Source organism: Tamandua tetradactyla, chromosome 23 (genome assembly GCF_023851605.1).
Source record: "Tamandua tetradactyla isolate mTamTet1 chromosome 23, mTamTet1.pri, whole genome shotgun sequence".
NCBI classification, from domain to species: Eukaryota; Metazoa; Chordata; class Mammalia; order Pilosa; family Myrmecophagidae; genus Tamandua; species Tamandua tetradactyla.
Window position 1 is genome coordinate 48,340,337 of NC_135349.1, and position 27,777 is coordinate 48,368,113.

Here is a 27,777-nt window from a genome sequence, read left to right on the forward strand (position 1 = left end):
GCCCACATTGTTTTCAAGAGACTGCAAAAGTCTTTGAAAAAAAAAAAGTACCACATAAATATGCAATTTTCATAACTCGTTTTGCATCCAAACTGGCAAACGAAAGGTTTCAAAGTCTAGCTGTCAGATCTCAGTTTTAATCTATGAAAAATTATTTCCTTTTCCATTTGTGGCTCTCAGGGTTAGTGACAGCAATGGGACAGAGAAAGGGAAAGAAGTTCCAATAGGTGATGAACAGCATTTGAGATTTTATACCATAGAAAAAATTAACCAAAGCTAAAGTTTTTAAAAAGTTTAATGGAGCCAATAAGGCATATAAATTGCGTTCTGGCAGACATTTAGACCTGCTTTCTCTCACCAAAGAAAATGGCACATGTTTTATATCAAATTTTGACAACTGAGAGTAAAGGGTACTGAGATTAAGCTTCAGAGCACCAACTTAAACAAAAAGAAAAAATGTTATTCAACCTGGAAAGAGGAACTAGAACCAAGGTATAAAGGGGGGAGATTAAATATGTGTTCTTCGATCTCAAAATCCTTTAGGAATAGGAGCTCTGGCCATTCGCGAACAACACATCACATCACCAGACCCCAATTCCAAAATCTAAATTTACAACGATAGAAAAACAAAGAGTTGAATTCCAAATGCATTTCTTCCTATATTCCAAAGGGAAGTTTGAAAGTATTCATAATACATAGGCTTGTTCATTTCAGGTAAAATATGACGGATTGCTATAATTCTTCCTGCTATTATATTCAAACAAAAAATGATTCACTTTTACAAAAATTTAGAAATACCTCACTTAACATTCCTAGTTTTAGTATGGAATTCACTTTTTTAAATAAGGGCTATATCTATAATGAATACAGAACTTCAATTCACACACTTCTAATATTCCATTCACATCCCACCCAGTCAATGAATATTATGGTTAACTTAGCAAAGTTTCTTCACAGAAAGATATTATTAAACGGTTGAAGAAATTGCAAACTTTAACAAAGTGCTTTGAGTAATTACTGGAAAACCCCTTACACTGATTTGCAATGGTCTTTTAAGGATAAAAATAGAAAGTAACTGATACTGGACTACAAGTTTGCAAGGAAACATTTTTCACTGTCCTACTTGATATATAATAATATGATAGAATAAATTACAGTACCCGGCAGGCTGACATCAGTTCTTCATCTAAAGAAGACTACCATTCAGTTCAAGATTATTAAAAACGAAGATGAAACATGCTCTAAAACATTGTAGCTACAAGAGGTCTTACATTTACTCAAAAGAAGAATCTATTGAGAACTTTTATTTAGGTTGACCTAACATCTAGAGAACCTCCATGCGATTCTATCTTTTCCAGAATAAGATTCCAAACTGTACTTTTTAGGGAGAGGGACTGGAGGGATGAGAGAGTTGGATTTGCTATTTTAAGCTATGATCACATTATCAGAAGTTATAACAGGCCTTTATCTTCCATCCATTCCAGTGGAAACTGCACAAAGTAGGGCACTCATGAAAACTGTGAAGCGGGCTACAAAGGCTACCCTACCCTACCTCCCCACCATCCATCTCCCTCTCACTAATACTGAAGGAAAAAGGAAGCCCATTCTCAAAGTTCATGACCTCTCAACTTCAGGTCACCTTGAATGCAGTCTACATGTTTACATTTACCATAAGGATAAGTACCCCACATGGAAAGTAGTTCTCGTCTTAAAACTGAATCTCTTAAAAGCCTACGGGGTTAATCTGGGGCAGTTTAATAATATTGCTACTTTTAGAGCACTAATACACACAAAGTGAATCCAATAAAGTTCTGTGTATTGATTCAATATTAAGTATTAATTGCATGACCTTCATAGCACCTCTTCACATCACACAATCACCAGAATTAGAAACTGTTTTGAAAACTAAAAACAGGGCACAGTCCCATAATTAGAAGTTGCACACTGTCAACAGATAAAAGCCAGGTGCATGGTACAGTGACTGCTGCTGTGAAAATGGAAGCCTGCAGATTTGACAAGGAAACCAAATCATGTCTTAGACAATTTTAGGAAACTGGCAATACTGTTGAAGCAAAATATCCAACAAAGCAGGAAATGAAGGACCCCCCCCCCCCAAAAAAGGCATTCTATAATCAAATAAACATCTGATTTTTTCCTTTCCCTTTTGAGAATAAATATAGTTAAGGTCACTTTTAGCCTTGGAACGGATATATGTTTGCCTATGATGATCTTGCTAACGACTACACAATATCTGATGTCCTCTGCTAAGATTATAGTTTTGAGAAAGCCATAGTTACAAGAGGCATCTACTGCAAATACCTAGAACTTCCTTTTATGGCAACCACTATAGAATTCACTTGTCTCAAACAGTGAACAAGGGAAGATGGCCTCATGTTTCCTTTGCAATAATAGTATATGTTGAGGATCAAGTGGCTTTCAAGCAGCATGGTGGGTGTGAAAATGTTTGCAGTTTAGATCATTCTGTTGCGTTTATGGGTTGGTGAGTCTGTAATGACATCGCCACACTGGGCTGAGGTACGCTTTCTAGTTCCACCATTGTCCAAGTGGAGTGCCATTTCTTCTGATATGAAAGTGTTCAAATCGACATCATGGAGTCCATTTCTCCTTCGACTAGCATTCGATCCACTGCTTACATGTGTAGGAGAGCCTGGGGTACTCGAACGCACGCTTATACTAGCCATTGCACCACTAAGACCTAGGAAGAAGAAAAAAGGTTTTAGAGTTGCTCAATCATTTAACCCTTTTGAAAGCAACCCACTTTACTCTTTTCACGTCGCCATGTCAAAGGATGTTTATCTTTATTAGGGTCACCGGGGAGCAGATAAGCTTTATTCTTTAAAATCAAATCATCTAGCTTTGACACGTTTTATCGGTAATGGTAACTTGTCAATTACTGGAAGCTGACCGAGTCAAGCACTGTGCTAGGTGTACGGGCTATATTATCATGACATTCTCCCCTCTACTCTATCAGGTAGGTACCATATGCAACTTATACCTGAGGACATAAAGTGCTTGCTTCAGATAGTAGGGCACTTTGGCTGTCCAAGTCACCACTACAGCAGATACTTCTGACAGGTGGGTGCATGCATGGGTTGATGGCACATGTGTATTTTAGGGGAACACACACACATTATTTTCAGGCCTGAGTGGGTTTATGATATCCCCTCCTCTAAATGAAATGCCCACATAATTTATCATCCAAAACCATATCCTCTCAAACCTGAAAAGGGAACTATTAGAAATTATACCAGGACAAAGGCGCAAAGTGGGCCTGCACTGATCACTGAATCTGTCTGATCACCCAAGGTCTGGGCTGTATTTGGTAGATACACCCTAAAGATGCCTCATCAAAATTCTCTGTAATTCTTTAGAAAAGAGGGGAGGGCAAGGGTCATGTAAGGAATCCTGATGCTTTGTGTTCAAAGTGAAAAGTCATTTCAATGCAGAATACACCAAGCACCCATCTTTGGACACAATCCTTCGGCTCCTGGAAGAGATAAGGAACCCAATTTAACTTCCACTCCTAGATGTTTAGGGTTACTTTAAACCTGTGAAAAGCCTAAGGTAGGCCAGGAAACATACACCACGGCATTAAATTAAAAGACTCAATGATACTGACAGTGGATTTTCCTCAAGAATTTCCTCTTGTGACATTCTAACCTCACATAGGGATTTTGTTATTGCTTGAATAAATTTATAGAACTTGGTCTAGTCGTGTAATTGGAGTTTCTAAAGAAAAGGACTTAGATCTTGAAACTTTAAAAAAGCTTAGAGGCTGGATTTGGTAGGGGCCCATTCCTCTGCACTCTGTAAATATGTAGTTTAAATTTGAACAGTAAACTGAAAAAGGACTCTGCTTCCTACCACATCAAATCTGATACATTTCCTTTGACATTGTTCTCACACTACAAATCTTCTGGAGAAAAATCCCTGGTCTCAAAAGACCTCCTGTCTTCCTAGCTCTACTCTGAGCTCCTCTCTCCATGATCTTCTGGCTCTTTCACACTAATTCACTTAAGCTTTCTTCTGCATCTACAGGAGATGCACGGATGCCCAAATCCAAACACGTCCCTCTCTTTAGCACTAAACCTGCCAAAAGCTGGTATCAATTTTTAAAAATAAGAAAATACAAACACTAACACTGGAGTAGTTACTGTGTTTGGCACTACAATAAGTACTTTATCATTTAATCCTCAAAATAATCCTATGACACCATACATTATTGCCATTTTGCAGATGAGAAACCAAGCTTAAAATGTTTTAGAATCAGCCAAGGTCACACTGCTGGGTCACACAGCTAGTAAGCAAGAGCTGGGACTCAAAACTCAAATGCTATCTACTTTGCCACTTCTCTTATGGTCCAAATTATTTATGTAAGGAAGTGGCTTCAAGGTCTAGGAGTCCATCTCCTTTAACAGCTACCTTCCCCCTACTTCTTGCTCATTCATGCCCACCAGTTAATACACTACCAATATGAAATGATTCGCAGTTCCTTCAAGGGGCCAGACCTGGCTACCTGAGGTGCCCTATCTCCTCCACACAACCCACACTGAGCTTCTTTCCTGGTTTTCCTACCTCTCCTCAATCTTTTGCTGGCTCCTCTTCCCTCCTGCTTCAAACTCTCAGCTCCTTCCTGCTTCTCCTTTGTGGGATTCTCTTCTGCCTGACAGGCTGGTATCACCCAAGATGAAATCCTCCTTACGCTCAGCATCAGTGTTTTCCAAATCAGTACCACGAGGGCAGACAGTCCTCCCGAGCTTAATAAGGACCCATCCCTAGTCCTAGATATCTACTGGAGAGATCTCAAACCTAAAACCTTCACCCTCTTTCCCAGCCCATGCAGGTAGGGAGTGGGGGATTTTTTAAATAGCACTTTCAATTGTCTGTCTCTTCCTACAGACAGTAGCTTTTCATCTCTAATGAACTTAGCACAGAGTCTGGCACATAATATTCAATAAATTCTGAAGAAAAATAATGCTTCCAAGTCCTACCCCATGTTTTGAAATCCAAGGCTCAGCTGTAGATGTTTATTCACCTTTCCAATGCCATGAAATAAATCCAGGTGGGACTTCATTTAAATCGATTTCAGTTGTAGACTGAATTGTTTGTTGTACCCTTTTTTTTTTTTTCCAAATTCTCCATCAAGATTGTAAACTTCTTGAGGGAAGAGCTTTGCGCCTTTTCCCCTCTCATCCTGCACCCCTAACTTACTCTCAAAAGGTGTCCACATACCTTCAACCATAAATTTTTTGCAACTATTTACCAATGCAAGAGGCTCTGATAATTATACTGAAACATTGACATTCAGCAATAAACTAGGCTACTTCAGTAATTAATTCAGGATCCCCTTTACCATCTAAAGCCACAAAAAGAATGACAAACCCCACCCTAATTTCTTTCTTCTTAACACAGGAGAGTCTCGTGGCAGTATGCTTAATACCTATGACAAATAACACAGCTAAAAAAAAACATTCCACCCAGAAGTAGACCAGCACTTGAAGCCAATGTTTCCAATTGTTTCAAATTACTATTCTCCATGAAAAAAGAGATACTAAACATCAAGTGGATCAATTTGAATATTAAAGAGTAACTTCCAGAATAACCGTAATTTTTTTGCTGGGTATATGATTTGGGCTTAACAGCTAAAGTAAAATCACAATGTAAATACCTATTAATTATCTACTTTCATAGCAGTGAAAATTCTTTTGTTTGCCTATCTAATCTCCCCAAAAACACTGTTCACAAGTGTCAAAAAAAATTAAGATTAACAACCAAAATAAATATATATTTTAAACAACCCAAATTTTATTTTATATACCAATGACAGCTACTAAAAGATGTTTTAAGAAACCTTAGCTGAGCCACATGAACAGTCAGGCCTATACATATACAGAAGATCCAAATATGCTTCAGAACAGAAAACTAAGTTGTACATCCTGCAGGTGTACAACTTAATTTCTACCAAAACACACTTTTTCAAAAGGGCTATGGGAATATCAATTGACAAAAGCAGAACAAGCAGTTATGATTAGACAGAAAAGTCTGAATTGCTTAATACAAGATAAAGTTATCAAAGTTTCTGCATCCATTTTTAATGATTAGTGCAGGAGTGCAAAAGAGATTAGGGTGATTTAATCATACTCTGAAAATAAAACTTCCACTTCTGAAACAAATTTACAGTCCAAGTTATAGGAATCCAAGTTACATGGCAATTAAATATTAATAGTAGCACACAGCTATTGTTTTTGTTCATGCTCAGAGTAATAAGAAATTCTGTTTCAAATTACACATAATCCCAGTTTACCAACATAGTCAGGACACACACAGGCGAAGAAAGAGCAAATTCAGAACCGGGCCATCATAATTCCTCAGTCCAGGAACCAACAGCCTTGAGGCTGTAGCTAAACTCTCTACTTACTTGCCAACCCCCTAAGCACCTGTGAGAAGAGGGCCAGGCGTGGAGAGTAGAAGTCAGGCTGTTTTGATACTCTTCGCACAGACTCAGGGCCCTTTGTAGATCTGCTCCACCAGTTTTCTCATTTCCCATAGAAGAAAGAAGGGGTTTTAAATGTTCCCAACATGAAGAAAGTGATTAACACCTGACAGGGAGCCCTAAGAAACTGTCATTCTTGCATTTTGAAATGAACTGCACTATACAAAACTGTATATTGCTTCCTTTGCACAAGTTGTGTTCAGTATGATAAGCCAAGCACTCATGTAAATGTAGTGTTTTAAACAAAGTGGAGGTGGCAGTTTAAACTGTTAAAGGAGCTGTACTGACTTTGGCAATTCCAAGTAGATAGCACTCCCCACCCCAATCTGTAAATTGCAATACTGAATTTTTATTGAAGTAAAGCACACTAAATCAAACCAATTACAAAGATACATGTGTCATACCAAGAAAACATTTTCAGTTATGCTGACAGCCCGAAATGCTTTCAATTTTTCAGACAGTTTTTAATGCCATGGGAAAAACCTCACGACGTTTAAGTTAAAACGAAAAAAGCAAGATACAATACCATTTAAGCAGTGTGATCTCAACTATGAAATAATTTTAAATTTATACATTGGAAAAAAAGACTGGAAGAAAATGCACCAAACATTTAAAACTGCAGTGATATCCATATAGTGGGATAACAAGATACTACTTTTCGGAAATTTTTCAAGTTTTCCAAGAAATTAATATTTATTAAATCAGAAAACTAGTTTTAAAAACTTTTAACAGATAGGAAACTGCTTCATAACTGTCAATGAATAGTAAGTATATCCAAAAGAGTAGACTGGCTTTGAGGCATAACCACATGACCTTCATTTTTCTCCTCAATGGAAAAAACATTCAAGAAAACTTTATTCCAGGTTCAAGTCAAATTTTTTATCACTGGTGTTGGAAAAGCTTAAGTCCTACCTACTGCCAACCCATCCACAGAAACTTCAAGTAGCTGATTCCTAATCTTAGTAATACAGAAATACCAACTCTTTCCCTAAATTTTTAATGCTATCTTAACTGCCTTAATTGTTCTTGTTCTCAGAGACTGGTTTAAACAAAAGAGAGAATTTACAAATTCTACCTTCAAAGAAAACTTAACTGAAGAAGATTCTTTGAAATAATTCATCTTAAGCAATGGAGACTGCTTTGATGCATTAATCTCTTACATCCCAATTTCCAATTAATTTTTTAAAACACATTTTACTGTTAAATAGCTATCAACACATGTACTAAGAATCTTCTTACTGTGGCCAGAGCACAGACTGTTCTGGGTTTTCAAATACATGCACCCCTGCCACTCTCCTCCGCAAAAGGAGTCTAATACTCCCAGGGACTCCAAAGAGGAAGGTCACGAAAGGCACTGGGGATTCCCTGGCTTTCTCTCTGGAAATCACTGGCTCTGGGGGAAGCAGCCACCACGTTGTTAGGAAAGGTCTGCACGGAGAGCAGGTGAGGCCTCTGCCCAGAGCCCTGAGAATGAGGTACAGAGAGAGGAAGTGGATTCTTCAGTCCTAGTCAACTTTTACGTTGACTGAAACCTCATGAGAAACCCTGAGCCACCCAGCTAAGCTGCTCCAGAATTTCTGACCCACAGAAACTGGGAGATAATAAATGTTTACTGTTATTTAAGGGCTTACCAAAAAAACTTGATTTGCTTCTTAAAACCGATAATCTCACTTTATCTAGGGTCACAACTAATAGGGACCAGGTTCATTCTCCTCCAAGTTTGTTAACTTCCCTTTTCTATCCCTCGGATGCACACATAGGATACTGAATATTCGGACAAAAAAAATCCACCATAACCTGTGTTCAAGAGAATAAAGAAAATCCTATCGGTTTGGGCAGTCTAGAATCCCAGCGTTTCCATAAACTCTAGGGAAAGAAAGTATTATTTGTTTTACACTTTGGGTGTGACAAGCTAGGAATTTTCCTTTCAACTTTTCTGGATAAAGATTACTTTCTGATCGCTGTGCCCCAATACCAATTTCAAACTGCACTTTTCTTCAGATCCAAGAATGTCAGGCAACACAATGATTTAAGAAAATTAAAATCCCCATTAAGCCCAAAGATAGATTATCTCAGACAAAAAAAAAAGCAAGCCAGAATGGGGCCTAACACCCAAGGCAATGATACTAAACCCTCAACACCACTGCCCAAAACTGTCTATTAAACACTCAGGCAAGTCCCTCCTTCAGGAGCCATTTGGCTCATCTCTGTGACCTCCCCCTTTCACTAACCTCTAATGGAGCTGCCCTGGTATTACGGACTGTGATCAGTAAAAGGTGGAAGACAGGAATAGCTATAGAATAATAATAGCTGCTTTATTTTTAAATGACCACACCTTCTGACTCTTTTTGATTACACAAATCAGAACTCATAATACCATATTCACAAACCCAAAAGACTTCAAACAACAAAGAACCACTGTTTTCTTCTCTCACCTGAGTACTTCCTTTGTAAAAACATCTTTTCATTTCTTTCCTTTTTTCAAAAAATTCTCCAATGTCCTATTTCCTTGTCCCTTTCAAAACTTATGCTAGTAAATGTAGGAGTTCAATGTCTCAATCTTGTCTTAAACATCAAAGCAACTTAAAATCAGGGAAGGTACTACCTTAAATCCAATGGCATTTGAATTGACTGCTTTTTTTAACAGACACCTGACCCTCTATGCCTGGGAGCCTACCCAGACAGGCCCAATGAGCAATTAATTCCAACTGTCATCAAAATCACTCTCAGAACCTAAGTAAATGCCTGGTATTTATGGAGAGTCTGAAGCAGGGCCAGCAACCTACAAAGTTTGAGTTGATTTGAATGAAAGAGCTAGACTTTGAATAAAATTATCAAATGAGTGACTGATTTGGCGCCCTCCCCCACTCCCTGAAAGCATGCCCTTTTCAGGACGCTGTTCCTCCTAATCCCCATGATGACAAAAAGAATTGAGAATAAGGAGACCAAAATTCAATCTAAGGCTTTCCAGACACAGCACTGGCTTCAGCAATTGAAGCTCCCAGAATCTGTCTATCCAGTATGAGAAGGTAACCAACTTCACTGGCCCATCAACATGAAAGAAGTTCAAGATTTTAGCAAGTAATATAAGTAGTTAATAATTGAGGTTTACAATGTCTTTCTTCCAGACACTAGGAGACCTAGAACTAACCAGAATTCTTCCTTCTCTAAAGACAAAGATTACATATCTAGTGTTGTAGTAAGGTGGATAATTTCTTAAATTCTTATTTAATCTACAATACCTCACAAACTTAAGTATATCACTTTTCACAAAGACTGGCTTAGAAGTTGAGCATCTTGCCCAAGGTTATACAGTGGATGGAAAAGCTTGGATCAGAACTAAGGTCTCAAATTCCAGAGCCTACATATTCTTTCTACTACAGTGAACCAAAAACTCAGCAAAAACCATTCCTCTTCAAACCTATTTATTCAGATTCATGGGAAAAAGTTCCAGGAAGAAATACGAAATTCATGTATTTCCAGACATCCTTATATTTAAAAAAATAATAAGCCTAGAGATATTTCCTATCCCAATCCATTCCCACCCTAACAAAGGGTGTGGGAGGTGAGAGGACCCTAAATCTGCAAATATAGAGAAGCACAATGATTAAGCCTATGTATTCTGGAGTCAGGCAGAGCAGAATATCTATTCTACCACTTACTACCCTGTTTGATCTTGGGCCAAATAAGTCTGTCAATAAAACGGCAATAACCCAAGGAAGGTACAAGGATTAAGGACAGCCTTCTTAGCAAGGAGCCAGCAAAGCAAACATTAGAAAAGTAGATCTAATAGTGGATCATCCTCAGGCCCCTCTAAAAGTTGCAATTACTCTAACTTGAGAAGCTGCAAGGTACACACATATTAGAATCTACACTTATTTGCAGTCACCAGGGGATTGACTGTTTTATTAATTAATCCTCTACTCTTCTAGAAGTCCTCTGGACCCCTGAATTCATTCACTCAACAGACCTCTGAGCACTTGTGTTAAGCTCAGCACACACCTACATCAGATTCCTTGCTAAATTCTGGAAACACCAGAAGGAGTAAGACAGGCAAGATCTTTGCTCTAACATAGTCCCAGTCTACTGGGAGAGAGAGACAAGGAAACACATCAAAATGGGACAGCAGAAGCAGAGTTAAGGTTCTAGAAATGGAAAGAACTCAAGGAAAACTTCATCACAGAATCTTAAAAAAAAAGGATAAGCAGGCAGAAGAAAAAGCCTGTAAAACAGCATGGAGGTATTAGATTATATGACAGTGCTAGGACCCAAGGCTGAGAACTACATCATAAGGGTACTGCAATGTCATGCTGATTTCTGACCAGACTCTTTCAAGGTCACAGGGAAACAAAGAGCTATTTTCAAGCAGAAGAATGACAAGAAAGATCACTCCACTGGTCCCATGAAAGATGGACTGGAGACTGAGTCAGGTCAGAAGTGGGAAGCGAGAAGACCAGCAGAGGAACAGAATTATTCTAATAGTCCCAGCTTACCCTCCTCCATCAAGTCTTCTAAGAACCCATGGCTAGGCTGCATTATGAAATATCCCTTCCTGCCCCTAGAATACCTTACACATACCATGCTTATTACATTAGAATAAATTATCCAAGTACGCATTTTGTCTCAACAGAAAAAGGAAGCACTCTAATTTCAAAAAATGCCCAGAATCTGCGACATACACGTCTGCTAAATAGTTAAATGAGAAAAAGAAATATATTATTGTTGAAGGGAAAATGGATGAGTCGAGCTTAGGATTTTGTCTTTGAGACAAATGCTTATGGAACACTTAATGGACAAGTCCACGAGGAGACAATGGGATATCCATGTTTGGCAATCAGAAAAGAGAGTTTAACGCAGAGGTATAGATTTGGAAGTCATCACTGACAAGAGGGAATCTGTTAAGAGAAATGGCTATTGAAGGGCACTGCAGGAGCCAGGTGAGGCTAGAATCTTCAGGAATGTAATTTATGTTTGTGAAAGAACCTAAGGAAAGATCAAGAGGCTATAAAGCAGCATAAAAAAGAAGCCAAGAAAAGGAGAAGTTCTAGAACAGAAAGAATGAGAAGAAAAATAATCCAAAAGAGATAAGTAGAAAACCACAAAATTGTTCAGATGATTCTTGGTCTATCTGAAATTTTGTTTACATAAAAATAAGATGCCAGTTATTAATTCAGCTCTCAGTGAATGACAAGGCACCAAGATAAGGTACAGGATTATATTCTTTAAATCCCAAATAACCACTAGTTGATGTGGTTTTGATCAAACCTGTTCTCTTGAGTCTCTCTCTCTATACTGGGCTCCAAGGCCAATCAGGCTATCTTGTTCACTGTCACACCCTCACTATCTACATATTTTTAGGTAGGTATGGGGTGCATTTGGTAAAGGTAGTGAGGTGGGTGATGTCTCATATGGTTCTTGAGTAAAAAAGTAAAAGGGTTATCCTCTCTTATAAAGGGGTAGGATACGAGGTCTATGAAAGAATAAATCAATGTGACCTCCTACACTCATTTGTACTTTGGTTATAAACTTTAAGTCTCAATATACCAATCCTTTTCCTGTGTCCCCTCACACTCTCAAAACTTCACTCTTCCCTCCACTGAAGAATTCCAAAAAGTTCTATTTGATCTCACCTCTACTTCACAAATTTATCTAGGCAAATTTATATGCAAGACTGAATCCTGGCATATTTAATTTAATTTAATTTAAATGTTTTCAAATACTTTTGAAAATCATTTTGACAATCTTCTCTTGAATTTAGACTATTCAACAGAACAGCTCATGAAGATACCTCTTGCATTAATTTGCATTTAGTTAACAATGCACAACTATTAAAAATCATCAAGATTACTTTCTTTAAATACCCCAATCAGATAGTACTCTTCTCCAATACACTGAAATTCTCTCCAACCACTACAGCACAAAACAGTACTATTCATGTTTTTGTAGGCTCTTTCAAAGGACCTTATCACTTCACCACAACACTGTTCTAACTACTTCAAATTGGTGTATAAGGCCTAAGATAACAGGACATTAAATCAATATATTCTGGATCAACACTATTTTAAATTTACTCAAGGAAAAGATTATTTCTCTACACAAAGCTTTATTTTTAACTTTTATACCCTCACAACTTAGTAAACTAAGTCAAAATTATATAGTCCCTTCCCTAAAACTGAATCATTAAAACTCTGAAAGTTTAGGAAAATAATAAATCCAACACATTCAATTTAAGAAAAATGAAATGGGGATGAGGAATAGGGAAATGGCTTGAGGAGGGTGGCTTGTTCTTTTTACTATGTGTACTACCACATTAAGATCTTGTAACAAACATGACTTCTTAATCTCTTGAAACCATCTTCTAAAGTATAATACAGAAACTACTTTAAATCTGGAATGAATCATAAAGCCACTTGATAAAGAAAATCAGAATCCTTAAGGAGAGATAACTACATCAAATTCTACCATGCACTTAAATTAATCTGACAACTATGTACAATTGTTTTTCGAAGCTTAGACAAAAAATCCAATAGGAACAAGTCAACCTCTTTTTTGCAGGAATTTCAAAAGCTCTAATGGCACAACTGTTCCATTCTATAGATTATAAACAGTGTGCAATCTTGAATACTACATCCATACATTGTGGATTTTCTTGCAATAAAAGGTTTTTTGTTTGTTTTAATTTGTCACAAACAAGAAAAAAATTTGACTTTTTCCAACTCCATGTTCTGACTGAGGTTTCAGGAATCAAGGTTTGGCAAAGAAAGTAAAAACCTTTGTAAGCAGTAAAGCTTCAATGATATAGAAGCCCTCTATATATACCCTACTACTTTGATATCAAGATTATTTTGTTTTAGAAGGCCTACACTATGCCCCACAAATGTCATAAGGACTAAGACCTAAATCACTGATTGCTTCTCTATCTGGTTAGTCACTTGCTCCATCCATTTTCATTCTGGTTTCAACCAAGTCTTATTTCACTGCTCTTCTTTTATGTTTCCATCATACAGAAGGTAATGCACCCTGTCTACTTTGGAAGTCCTACATTAGAGAGCAAAAAGCAACAACAGACTTATCACTGACTCCATTTCCCAGGCTTCTCCAGTTCATACTCAAATTCCTTGGCCAAGAATGCCTTTTGATGACAGGTCTGGCCTGGGAAGGTGATATGGACTTATTCAGTGATTTCACCTCAGTCTTGATACTAATGCAAGAAAGACCTAAGGGACAACAGGCTTAAAGCAATAGGTATAAAGATTCTTCTTAACTCTATATACACCTACTGAGGTCATCAATGCTGACCCTCAACAGGCACATTAGATCACTAAGGGCCTCAAGGGTAGTCCCATGAGAACAAACCCAATTCTTACTTGCCTGGTCACCAAACAGGCTCTCCAAACAATTATAAATGTGACAGAATTCTTAAGACACAGAGCATCCTCTTTAACTCAGAAATGAGTAAGAAAACATGTACAATATATAAATTTAAAGCAGTAAATTCTAATCAATGTTGTAGAAGGATTCTGTTAAGTGTAATACCAATAAGCTCAAACTAACTTTCTTAAAAACATAATATTTAAGATGGGCTGACAGTCCAAAAATTGCCCATTTAATGCTTAGCTTACATTCTATTTAAACATTTCTAGAGCAAGTATTTACTATAATGACAAAAACAAAACAGACAATATATCTGGTCCTAACTCTAAATGTGAAAATGGGTCCACAGGCACACTCTTAACCCTTTTTCCAAAGAAATATGTTTAAACGGCTTTACCATGCAGAGCTATGGCTTCCCGGAAGGGTTGCAAATCAGTCTCTACAGATGAGCTAGTTTCCGTTGAAGTAGCTCGGTTAGGGGACACTACAGTCAGTCTTGGGGGAGCTCTAGAGTTTCGAGGTGGAGGAACTTTTCCACACAGGAAGCTGATCAAATCTTCTCTACGTATAGTTCTTCTGCGTTTTTTAACCCAAGCCAACACATCCTTATTGCGTCGCTGATAGCCAATCTGAATTCCAATATCAAAACTTCGCTGATGAGTATCCACGCTTTCTGTTTAAAAAAAAGAAAAAGAAAAGATATATCATGATCAGTAGACAGCCATACTATAATCTCTTCTAAAGAAAACCATCTTACAAGTCAATCAAAACAAACTACCATTTATCAAGATGAAGTAGCATATTCTTTAAGCTTATTAATAACCTATTAAGCTGAAATATATTTCAAAGTCATGCTGGAAATATTAAAACAGCTCATTGAAACAATGTTCTAAATTCAGAATTTACACATCACAACTTCAGAGCTTCTGCCCTGTTCTTTCAAAAGTATCCTCTTTGAGAAAAAAATATTTATTCCTTCTGGCCTCCTATACTGAGCAGTCAGATGGAAAAATCTGCGATGATGGTATAGTAGCCACTGACAAACTTTGGGATCTGTCCAGTAACTACTTGTTGAAGAGTGCTTTGAAAACTATTGCTTTTTTATTTGTTTTGTAGATATGTTATACTATACAATAAAAAAAAGTTTTTTAAAAAAAGTATCCTCTTTGAAACAGGAATGTATAAGACAAAATGAATGAATTTAGAAAGTTATAGAAGTCGTGTTGGAAGTGAATTTTATTGGTTATGGTTAAGGTTGGCTGAGATTTTATAATTTTATAAGATTTTTAATAGTTTTCTTAACAGATATATCTTCATTCAAAACAAGAATTTGAAAAAGAAAAAAAAGACAGACAGACAAAAAAACAAGCATTTGTTTTTCACTCTGTTAAAAAACGTTTTCTTGGATTATTTGTTTGCACTTAGTGAGAAGCTATAAAAGGTTTTTAACCATCTAAGTAATCTCCATAGATAACAAAGATTCTATTTCTTATCAGACCAATATACCTATTGGTATGTTGACCATCTCCTTCCTTATCATTTTAGGCAATGCCTTCTCACATTTAAAAAATTGTCTCTTAAAAATTATGTTAACTCCTCTATTTACTTTCAAACATGAAAAAATCATGTTAACTCCTCTATTTACTTTCAAACTTTCATGTGACCTTGATTAAATAAGGAACAAAAAAAATTTTTTTGAAGTATTCCCTTTGAAACAAAAATAGAAGGACCACTTATCTTTGGCTAAAACACCATTTTTTAAATGCTATTCTCTAAAATAACTTGTGAGAGCATAAGTAAAAAGAATTTCTAAATGATACAAAAAACCAAGATGTTTTACTTAGAAGAAAATCTTTGTTTACATAATAGTAATAACAAAAAATAATTATTAAGCGTTTACTGGTCCTATACCTAGCATCACGTAAGACTAAACAAGGGTAATATGAGTACCTTGAGATATTATCCCTTTCTCTACCCCACAGAATATAGGAAAGAGATGACTCTTCTCTTACCCAGTAAGCTACAATGCTCTCTCCTTCAGCAAAGCAGAAGCACCATATAACTCAACAAATAGATTCTGCATCTCACTCAGACCACGCCCACCCGCATTTACCACGTCATTTTGGAGATACGTTTCCACTGCCAGGATCAGCTCCAAGAAAGTTAAGACAGAAATCAGCATTTTATAAATAAGGGGAAATTAATTTTTATTGACTACTAAACCCCAATACCAAACAGCAGCGTAGACACAGAGAAAGCTTCATTCATCTCCCTAGACTTCTCTCTCATTCTGCTTCATTCCCAACAGCCTTCAGTAACTTATAACCATTCCCAAGATTCCACCTTAAAATTTTCCAGAATGGTCTCCCAGTACTCACAAGAGCCCCCTGTATATACTAAATCTGAGTTTTCAATAAGGTGATCCCTGCTTCTTAGGTTTTATCTCACTGGAAAATCATTTGAAAATTAAGTTACAGCAATTAATTTTCAGCACTGAAGATACGTGGATGATTGGCTGCTAAAGCACAGCAAATCAGATAAAAATTAAATGCTGTCAATTTTCAACTAACTTGCTATGCTTTAGCAGCCAATCATCCACGTATCTTCAGTGTTATTTCAGAAGCTGGCGATCCTTTATCCCCCAATCCTTATACAAAAGCAACAATCATTGAATAACACAAGGAATCATTCCTCTATTACTTAGCCTGGCTCCAATTTTTTTTTTTTTTTTGTAAATTCCTTTTCTGCTACATCTAGAGTAGATTGGAAAACAAGAGTAATAATCAAACAATGAAGGGATTTGACTCACAAAAAAAAAAGACAATAAAATCTAGACACCAGAGGATCTTGAGCTAAACGAATTTGCAGAGAAAAAAGCAGGCAAGAGGGCAGCACAAGCAGAGCTTTATAATGCCTACTCCTTAGCTGATGATCAGTCTATAGCTCTAAAAATGGTCTTTTCTTTTAAACAGATTTAAAAATAAAATAATTCCGGGATTTGAATATAACAATTTGAGAATTGCAGTATGTCATGCACTGAGTGCATTCATATCTTCTCATTTAAACCCAATCACAACACTGAGAAAGATTATTCTAATTTTTGAGATATAAAAAACAGTCCTCCCTTTAAGACACTGCTACCTAGCATAACTTGCCCAATTCCAACCAAAACCATTCCAGTCAATCATGAAGAAAACCTAGGGCAATACATAAAATTCTACAGAGTCCATGGTCTAGGGTAACTTTCCAGAAATTTCCAGATGGGTCCCTGGACCAGGTTAGTCCTGAAACGTAGAGAGGCCAGCCTCTCCAGAACACCAGCTAGTTCTATCTCCCTACCCCATATATTTACAGCCCCTTCCCCAACATGGAAGAGTTAGAATGGACGTAGTCCATATACTCCTAAAAAGAGGGATAGAAAGATCAAAGGTGATGGTGGAGTAATACAAAGAAGGTAGGTTTTAACAAATGAATATGATTGCTGAATCATTAAATCGATACTTCTTTTAGTCTCCAGTATCTTAAAATAGACAAAAGTAAAAATCTAAAATTGTGGAATTGTAATCCATACCAAACTATGAAATCTGTTCTAAAACTAACTGTTGTGCTGTGCTCTGAAATGCATTGCTTTTTTGCATGTTATTTTTCATAAGAAAAAAAGCAGTCCTAGGACTTGACATTTTGAAAAATCAGTTTTGACACCTGATTAAATGGTATCTAAGTTAGTGTTAAACATTTAGAATTTAAGAACTTTGCTATCCAAATTTGTAGATTTTTTCCTTGTTGCCTTAATCAGTTTATGAAACATGCACAAACACAGCTTTTACAATTATATGGATACTTCATTTAAATATGCCTATGGTTAAGCTAAGATAACCAAAAATTGGTCGTTCTAAGTGTATTCTTGTTTTCTTAAACAAAATTTAAAAAAAAAGAAAGAAAATCAGGAAGTACAAAATAAAAATAAATTAGAAAGTTTGAAAAAAAACAAGAAGTCCTCTCAAGAGTGAGGTGATTTTTCCAGAGTCTCAAGAATAATAGCCAGATCACAATGTGAACCAATGTCTTCTGATTTCTCATTTAATCATGAACAAAGCAAGGGGCATGAACTCCATTTTAAAGGTTAAGTAAGCATTTAAGAGGACTACACAAGCACTTTCTCATGGCTCAGGAAAAAGACAAATGGATGTAGTGGAATGGATAGCTGGAAGGTGATGCTGTAAAGTATCTAACCCTTGCCAGATTCTAAAAGAGTTGGAAACATTTTAAGAGAAAGCAACCAGGTGTGTTAAATCTCCCTAGCAACTTGGTACATGACTCCTGGGGATGAGTCTGGAACTGGCATTTTAGGACTGAGAAAGCCTTCTTGACCAAAAGGGAGAGAAGAGAAATTGAAACAAAATAAAGTTTCAGTGGCTGAGAGATTTAAAATAGAGTTAAGAGGCCATTCTTATGGCATTATATAGATATCCTCTTTTAGTTTCTAGTATTAGAACAGCTAAAAGGAAATACCCGAAACTGCTGAACTGTAATCCAGTAGCCTTGATTCTTAAAGACGATTGTATAACTATATTACTTTCACGATGTGACTGGCACTCTCTTTATACAGTGTATGGACAAATGAGTAAAACAAATAAGACAAACAATAAATAACAGGATTAAGAAGGAAAAAAAAGAGAAATCAAGTCACCAAGCCACTAAGCTGGAAGAAACTTAAAACCTAGAAGCAACTAGATTTTTTACAGACCTGCCCTACCTTAAAGAGTTATTCTAGTCAAGGTCTTAACTAAAGAAATTTCTCTTTCAAACAGAATGATCGAGGAAATTTTATTTTTCAAGACCAAATGGAAATAACATATAGAGAAAAAAGTTGGAAGCATGGAAGGGAAACAAAAAAGTCTGAAGCAAATTTGGATAGTACAAAGTTAAAAAGAAGCAGGCATAAATAAATGTACAACTGGCAAACCACAGATAGCAAAAATAAGATGCTAAATTTGATACAAAACCCAAAAGCCAAAGGGAAGGTGCCACGTGAAATAGTTTTTAAAAATACTGACATGATCTGATCTGTTTCAGAATAAAGAAAAGAGAGCTTCCAAAAATATATAAAAAACTGACAATCCTGGATAGAGCTTAGTAACCTTTTATTTTATTCTGATTGAAGAAACAAAGCAATCCAATCCCAACAGTCAAATCTGCAAAGGGCTGATGATGCTTTTAATCAGACTGGAGTAACACACTACTGACCTGGTTTAGATGGAAAACAGTTATGTAGGCTATGAACTGCTTCTAAAAAAAATATTTAACTGGACATTTCTTTCACCTCAGAAATTCTAAGCCTCAACAACAGAATCAACCAAGAGCACACTTAACATCAGGCATTTTATTAACACTAAATTTTACAGATCAGAAGGTACATGAGAAAAAAGGCAAATGCAACATTTTAAGGTTTTTCAGGTACATGCTTTCACTCTGCTGGAGGTAACTTGGTTGGGTATCATAAATAGCATATTCTGAAAGCCAAGTTCAATTAATTTACCACCCAAGTTAATCCACCTCTATTTTTCCTTAAATAGAAAGTCTTATGCTCACAGTAAAGCACTTAAAATACAGTATTTAAGTTAGGACTTTAAACAGTTACTTGGTTGAAAATAAAATCTTCCTATTATTCCTTTAAGTAAGTAGGAGAGGCTTGCACACTCATTGGAGAATCTTAAACACAAGACTACATTTTAGCGTAATTACAGCATAAATTAGTGTCCAGTAGAATTATTTCTCCCAAAGGATGGCGTCCAGAAGGTTCTCATCCAAAGACTGCTTTGAACACATCTGGACCCTGATAAATAGACACCCAAATTCTAGAAGCATGAGCTTCAGGCCACTGGCCCAGAAATACAGAGCCCAGAAGCTGCAGGAGGGTCTTGTGTCCAGTACTACTTTACTGAAGTCAAAGCCTCTTGGAAAAGAGCCATAATGTGAAGGTCAGGCAAACTCCAAGGACATCAAAATGCCAATCTAACCTTTAATCACAAGCACATTCATTTCCTTACTCAAAAAAAAAAAAAACAACACTGATTCAGAGCTGGGACTCAACATCAAGGGAGAGAAGGTTTGACGGAAATTAGACAGTGTCAATGGCTGAGATACTACAAACAGAGGTTAATCTGGAGGTTATTCTTACGCATTAAATAGATAGCACTTTTTTAGTTAAGGTGTAATGGAAAGGCTGGAGGGAACTGCCTGAAAATGTAGCGCTGTGTTCCAGTAGCCATGTTTCTTGACCATGATTGTATAATGATATAGCTTTCACAGTGTGACTCTGTGATTGTGAAAACCTTGTGTCTGATGATCCTTTTATCTTTTTATCTACCTTATCAACAGAGTAAACTATATGGTTTAAAAATAAATAAATAATAGGGGAACAAATGTTAAAATAAATTTAGTAGATTTTTAAAAAAAACACTGATTCACACAGAAGAGTCACAGCAGACAGCCTATGTTTCATATTTTTTAGAAATGTTTTTAATAAATCAGCTGACAATGAATTCAGGAGATTTTTGAAATCCAAATATTCACCACAAAAGCATTGTTGAGACTCCTCCCACCACCAGAGGGAATCAAACTGATGTCTGGATTGAAGAACAAATGAACTTTCTCACATGACATACAAAATTAATCACAGCTCACAATAGTTTCTTTGATATAAACCTTCTGAGTTAGCCAGAGCAAGATATCCCTACTTCACAAACAAGGAACCGAGGCTGTCAAACAGACTTGCCTAAGGGTTGGGTAAGTGACAGAGTTCCTTCTTCAAGATATTTCTCTTCCTCAAAACAGAGATATGCCATCTCCCAATCTCCTAAAAGGATATACAAACCATAACGGCACATGCTAGATCAAATCAACCCTTCTGAGAAGTATTTTAACTTAAGAATTAAATGTACACTAAGCTACCAGTCTGCCACAGGAAAAAAAATATTACATATGATTCATATGCAATATGAACCAAAGATCAAAGAAACCAAGACCTGCGTCTAGGCCAAAATAAAACTATTTCCCGATAACGTTTGTGCATTCCCTCAGGAAGTATATCTAATATACAAAACGAGGGTCAAGAACCAGAGAAGAATTACAGTAGCCACTGTTTGCTACCTGTGTGGCACCTATTCTTGCCCTCCACCCCCAAATATATTCAAGTTTTTGTTCAGGAAACCAACTGTAAGCTGTGGAGGTAGCTTTCTCCACATGTGCTCAAGGGGTGGAATACATGGCTAAACTAATGGGTATAACCCCATATCCTGACTAGATACTGTTTCTGGGTAAGTGTGTGACCCAAAACTCTTGGCCAAGAAATTGTAGAACACATCTGCTGGGAAAAAGAAGATTCTGAGCTCTTTTAAGCTTCAGCAAGTGACCCTCAAATGTGAGCTACAAGTCGTGCTGCCAAAACAAGGAACTAGCCTAAAAACAAAACATACACCCAAACGTACATATGTACACACAAGAAACACATGCTCATACCAAGCAGAGAAAACCGCAGGGCCAGTGAGCCTGAATCAAGTCATTCCAAGCCTGCCCTATCAGAGGCCTTTGGCCTAGAGATGCATCAATACGTGTCCCCATCACTGAAGACAGCCTGACTATGTTTTCTGAATTTGCAGTCAAACAACCTTTCACAAAAAAATTACACATAGGGAAATTATTGCCTTCTATAAATACTGACATTGAATCAATAAACTGGATATTAGGAATGACTGATACTACTGATCCTTGTAACATAACAGCGTGAAAAATAAAATTTGAACACTTCACAAGTTTCTAACTGTAAACCATACTACGTAGGTGATTTTGCACAAAGGCTCAAAGCTCAATAATAATTTCTATAGCAAACAGTCACAATATAGTTACAGGAAGTCAAATCAGAAGAAGCAAAAATTCTTATATTCTCCATACAGTGTCCAGGTAGAAAAAATTTTACAAATTAGTCACCGGTCACTTGGCCTGAAGCTTTTCCATATGTTTATTCTCAGTTCACATGAAATGAGATAACGTATTATAGAGAGGATTTAGCATCAAGATGCCCCAAAAATAGGACTTAAAAAGCAACATACTATGTTCTCACCTATGAACTCCAAATACATAGAGTATTTTAGGGAATATTTTTAGGGAAACAGGATAAGAAACAAGAACACACCAGCCTACTCCGACACAAGAAAAAAAAGATCTAAGCCAAAAAATAAACGAGAATTACTTCCCTTCATCTTCAGCACTATCCATAGCCAGAAACATCTGAAAATAACTCGAGATGTTAAAATCAGACACTGAACTTCTACAATAGGTTGGGGGTATTAACTCCATTTACATATCATCTGAGAAATTCCAGGAGTTCAATGGAGTTTCCTTGCTCAGGCTACACATATGACAGTCAAGATCTGAACTCAGAGGGATCCTGCAGTAGACTCCAGGACTCTTAACCTGTCACTACACTAACCCTCTGCAAACACTCACCACCTTAGGGGCCAATTCTGTTCAAGGATATAAACCAGAAACACCTACAATGCAAATAGGAAGAGATATGGCAGAACTCAGTATGTAATTACAGCTTCAAACACAGTTTTACAATGTAAAGGCAAACGGAGCTTAGCATAAAACAAAGAAAAAAAACAATTAGAGAAGCCAGAAGAAGTGACTATCAGGCATTGGCTCCAGTCTGGGGCTGACCAGATGGGGCTACTAAGAAAGCCTTGCCCTAAAGAGCAATAATCAATTCTTCAACCTCTCTACTGAGCAAGGAGCTTCAAGCAGTGGAAAGAATTTAGAATTAGATAAGGAGAATGCTGTCCCAATAATTAAGGAGTAAGAGACTGAAACTGATAACCCAAGTAAACTAGGGGCTGGGGGCTAGATTTAAGAAGAAAATACAAACATGCTTGGGCAAGCACTAACCCTAACTAGATTAAAACTGCATTAATTTTTCACTCCCTTCTTTAGTTGTAGATACAAAAAAATGTCCTAAAAGCCAAGGACGAAACAGCACTTCGTACTGAGCAAACATCAATCACCCTCTTCAGAGTTAGCAGACTGAGGTAGAAACAAGCATTTTTCTTGCCACAAAAGGAATCCGAAGTCTGACCCTACTATCTGGAGGAGAAGGAACCACACCCCATGCTGATGAATTCTGTCCTCATTTGTTCTCCAATTCACTCTTCTCCAGATTCTTCTAGTCAAATTCCAATCAAACCAACAAACGAAAGAGCAAACCACAAACCCACCAGCAATCAAAAGGACTCCCGCCCTTTGCTAAGTTTTCCCTCATTCTGACTTCCCTATGTGCTCATTTTAAAAATTCTGAGCTGGTTAAGTGTCAAACACCCCTGGCAAGATGAGCCATTTTTAGCTTGTCAGGTAAGTGATTAACTACACAAGACACAGGAGTTCTGCCCACTTACAGGCATACCCCAAATACCCCCCCCCAAATTACATTTATTATTTCAGCAGAACTGTGAATAATCTAAATTTACCACTACTTAATGGCACATGCATTTATGGCACTGCCCTGCTAATATTACTACCTCTATTTAAGGCAACCAATTATCCCTACAACTGTGTCCTTCTCTAAAAACCACACCCTGAAAAGGAGGAAGAGTTTGAGGACCTGCTAAGCATTATCAACAAGCTGCTTGAGTCAGGTAAGAATAAGATATCGTTACCCAACCGGCTTTCAGAAAACAATCAACCATTCATGTCAGGTAAAGAGAGATGCTTTTCCTTTTACAGAAATTGAATACAAAGTAAATCTAATTCAGGCCAACAATCCAGCATATGCAATAATCTTATTACCATACATGATACTTTAAAGTTTTCTGAACAAAGAAGAAAACCTGTAAAATATAAAGCATTTTCAAATGAAGTTATCAAATTAGGGATTATTTCAAAGTTCAATTTCTGAACCCTACTTCTTCTACAGACAGTTAGCATTAAAGAAAAGTGCACGCTTCAGTCCTAATGGGATACATTCTATCAGTGCACAACAGCACCAAGAGGTTTCTGTTGCTCTGCTTGTTTTACTTTGCAGTTAATAGCTTAACAAAAAAGTTAGAGAATACTCCTATTTCTGCAGTAGATGGTCTCAGCAAAGAGCCTAAGAAAAAGACACTGAAAATATGTGTTGCCTTCCCCCTTTAAACAAAAATTCCAACAAGAGAATGGACAAACCATTGTACCGCCATAGAGTGGAAAAGTATTCAGGAAAAAAGGTCCTGAACTATTTTACCTGCAATGTGACTCTTAAAAAGCAGTATGCTAAGTGAAAGAACTCAGACACAAAAGGCCACATACCATATGATTCTGCATAAATGCCATTACGGTAAAGAGAAAACTATAAAGAAATCAGATCACGGTTACCAGGGGTTGGAGTCATGGGAAGAGAATGACTACAGAGGCAGAAGGGGCTGGACTATCTCTTAAAAGAATGTCTGTCAAAACATAAACTAGATAGCCTACAATGGTGATTTTTTCCTGTATATAAATTATACTTCAAGAAACCTGATTTAAAAAAAAACTGAATGTCTCGAGTATTAACTCAAAATTCCATTTCTGGACAAAACCAACAGCAATTCCAGAGAGAATGTTGGCTTCAAAGCAATTTATTCAATGGTCAAGTTTTAAGAAATTTAGCCACATAAAATCAAACTTGACCACTGAGACACCATTTCATTATGTTTCCCTTTTCTCAGTTAGGCACTGACTATTAGTTTCTCATTCCCTAAAATTAGCATTGATAGTCAACAGTTTCAATTTACAATTCTCAAATTACTGTCCCAAGAACTGCAGTCTTTTCAAGAAATATCACAATAAGGGACATTTTGCCTCAGAATGCAGCCGTTATTTGCATATTCTTACACTTTTGCATAAGAATCTGAGAATCAAGGAGACTCCCCATCTCTGGTTTTCGATCTATTTTGACATTTTTTTAAATGCACACGCTTTCATCGCTATTAACAGCCTTTTAGAGTTAGAAAGCATTGCTATTAACAGCTTTTTAGAGTTAGAAAGCATTTGTCGCAGTTACATTTTCACTAAGATTACAAGTCAAATTCAAATCCCTTTTCCACAGAAACCTGGCCAAAACCATACTCAAACTTCTAATCTTCAAAACCAATAAGGAAAAAAATTTAAACCCACTAAGAGAGCCCAACAGGCAAGAATGTTTACTTACGTATCTTCATATCATCACAGAATGGGGGGAATTAACTCCAAAAAGGCAACTGTGCATGAAGGGCACATCAACTCAAACTCTGATCACAGATTTCCTACCAACAATTTATAACCAAAGTTAAGGAAAACATTCCATGAAGTTGCTAAAAAGCAGGATGTAGTATGCACACATTACTCCAAACTAGCCAGTTTTCAAAGCATTTAAATGCTATCAAGATGTCATCTCTAAATTGCCTAACTCTAGAACCTTTTCCATGAGCTGCTTCTAAGAGTCCATTCACTTCTGTCCGTGGCACACCACCATCAACTTGTTCTTTACTGGGTTTTCCAGTTAGACTTCACGGTCTTCCAAGTCACAGCTAACTCCTCCCACTACTGACATTTGGGGCTGGATAAGTCTTTGTGGCAAGGGACCGTCTTGTGCACTGCATATTTAACCGCATCCTTGGCCTCTACCCTACTAGGAACCAAGGGCAGCTCCTCCTTCAGTTGTGTGACAACCAAAAACATGTGCCGTATTGCCAAATGTCAGAGAAATTTGGATAAAATCACCTGAAGTTGGAGGAACCACTGACCTAACTAGAACACAAACAAAATTCTCAAATTACAAAGTATTCGGGGTAGGTGGGCAGATACAAACACACTCCCGCAACCTGTGTCCAGATTAAAGTGGCCAATACCCTTGGAACCCAAGAGACACAAACCCTGACGCAGGCTGCCTTTCCCTTTAACCGCCAATGCAGCAAGGTTATCTTTACCTTTGTAGAGATTGGTGACGGCGGTGGCTGCATTTTGGAAGGGGACCCAGAGAGAAAGTCCTGGCTGCTGACATACTCGGTCTGAATGGGAAACAAGAACGAACAAACAAACAACGAACGACAGACAGAAAAACAGAGAAAAATGTTATTTGGGCGTCAATCATCACGGAACGGCCATATTAGGTTTCGCCATTTTGTTCAAGGGTTTTGGGATCCCAAACCCACCGCGAGGACGAGGAAGGGGGTCGCGGCGAGGAAGAGGGGAGCTCGCGGGGCTCAAAGGGGCAGCCCCCGGCCGGGTTGCAGCGCAGGGAGGCGCCCCCTCTCGCAGTCCCCGCCCCCAGGCCGCCTCCGGGGCACAATAGGGCCCCGCCGCCTCCCTTCGCCATTTTGTGACTGGGGGCTCCTCCCCTCCGCGGTTGGGGGGCACCCGTCAGCCGGACCCGGGCAGCGGGAGGACCCACCACCCCCGGACGCCCCCCGGGCGGGTTGCCGGCACCGGGCCGCCTCCCCCGCGCCCCTCCCCGCGGGCCTCCCCGCCCGCGTCGCCATCTTGTGGGGCCGGGGTGGTGGGGCCCGGGCAGCCGTCCCCCAGGTCCTCCGACCCACCGGGCCGGGCGTCGAGGCCGCTGCGGGCCCCGGGGCGGCGGCCGCGGGGAGGCGCCAAGATGGCGGCGGCGGCGCTCACCTTTGTAGAGCTGGGCCACGGCGGTGGCCGAGTTCTGGAAGAGGTGCCACAGCTTCTGCTGCTTGTGCTCGGGCTGCGCGGCGGCCGCCGCCTCCTCCTGCAGCTCGGGGGGCAGCTGCTCGTCCTGCTCGGCCTCCGCGAGACACTGTCGCTCCCACTTGGAGAACCAGTGCTCCGGCCCGTGCTCCTGGATCTCGGCCTCGCCCTCCTCCTTCCGCTCCTCCATCCTCCGCGGCCTTCCGCGGCCTCGCCGCCGCCGCCGCCGCGTCCTCCTCAGGCGGGGCTCCCGCGGAAGCGTCGTCGTCGAGGGGCCCAGCAGCGGGGCCCAGCGGCCGGCGGCGGCTTCTCGCGGCGGCCCGGGCCTCCTGCACTCCCAGGGCCTACGAGCCCCGCCCCAAGGCCCCGCGCTGCCCCGGACGACCCCCGCCCGGGGCCTCCCCACCCCTGGGCCCCGCCGGACGGCGCCGCGACCCGGTGACCGCCGCCGCTCGCCTCGCCCGCCGGAGTCCTCCTACCGCCCCCCCATGGCGCCGCGGCCTTCCTAGGGCCGCTGCCGCTGACCGCCCAGGCCTCCGCGCAGCCTGGCCTGCGCCGCCGAGCCCACCCCGAAGACTGAGGAACGTCGTCGTCGCCGCCGTCGTCGACGCCTCTGCGGCTGATGGTCCCCGCCCTCCCCCGCCCACATGCTGACTGGAGAAGCACCGCCCACTCGGGCCCGGTTCCCCAGCCTCGTTGGGGCGCGCCAGCTTCATGGGCCCCCATTGGTCCGATCAGACCGGTTCCGCGTGCGGGACTCTGGATACAAGCGCAGCGATTGGCTCGTCGGTCCTACTGCCTGACGTAACTAATGGGCGGGGGGAGAAAGGCCGTGACTGTCAGGAAGGACGAAGAGGGAGGAGGAGGGGGAGGAGCTAACACTGGTTGCGTCGGGGCCAACCAAGGAAACGAGAGAAGGAGGTGCGCGTGCGCACTTGCATGCTACCCTCGAACCACGGGGCGCCGGGCGGGAGTCACGTGACCCGGCCGGTCGACCGCACCCGGCTGGGCCCCACCTGGCGCCTCCCGGCCCCGAGGGGACGCGAAACCGAGTCCGGCTACTGCTCTGCGAGACGCAGGCCCGTGGTGGGCGGCAGCCTCCTCGCTCCGGACCTTCGGGCTTCCAAACGGAGGGTGTGCAGAAAGCAAAGAAAACGCTTCACTTGTGTGCAAGTTTGCACAGGGCTTCC

The 27,777-nt window shown here is 39.4% G+C and overlaps 1 protein-coding gene across 1 annotated transcript; it reads right to left on the reverse strand.

Moving 5' to 3' along the window:
• On the reverse strand, positions 1-26,778 carry HAPSTR1 (HUWE1 associated protein modifying stress responses). The gene is made up of 4 exons (XM_077141851.1): positions 26,552-26,778; positions 25,864-25,944; positions 14,286-14,561; positions 1-2,716 (listed from the first exon to the last, which is right to left on the reverse strand). Exons 1-4 carry the CDS (start codon positions 26,775-26,777, stop codon positions 2,472-2,474), a joined length of 828 nt encoding a protein of 275 aa, XP_076997966.1. The 5' UTR covers position 26,778; the 3' UTR covers positions 1-2,471.
• Positions 26,779-27,777: the final 999 nt, after the last annotated feature.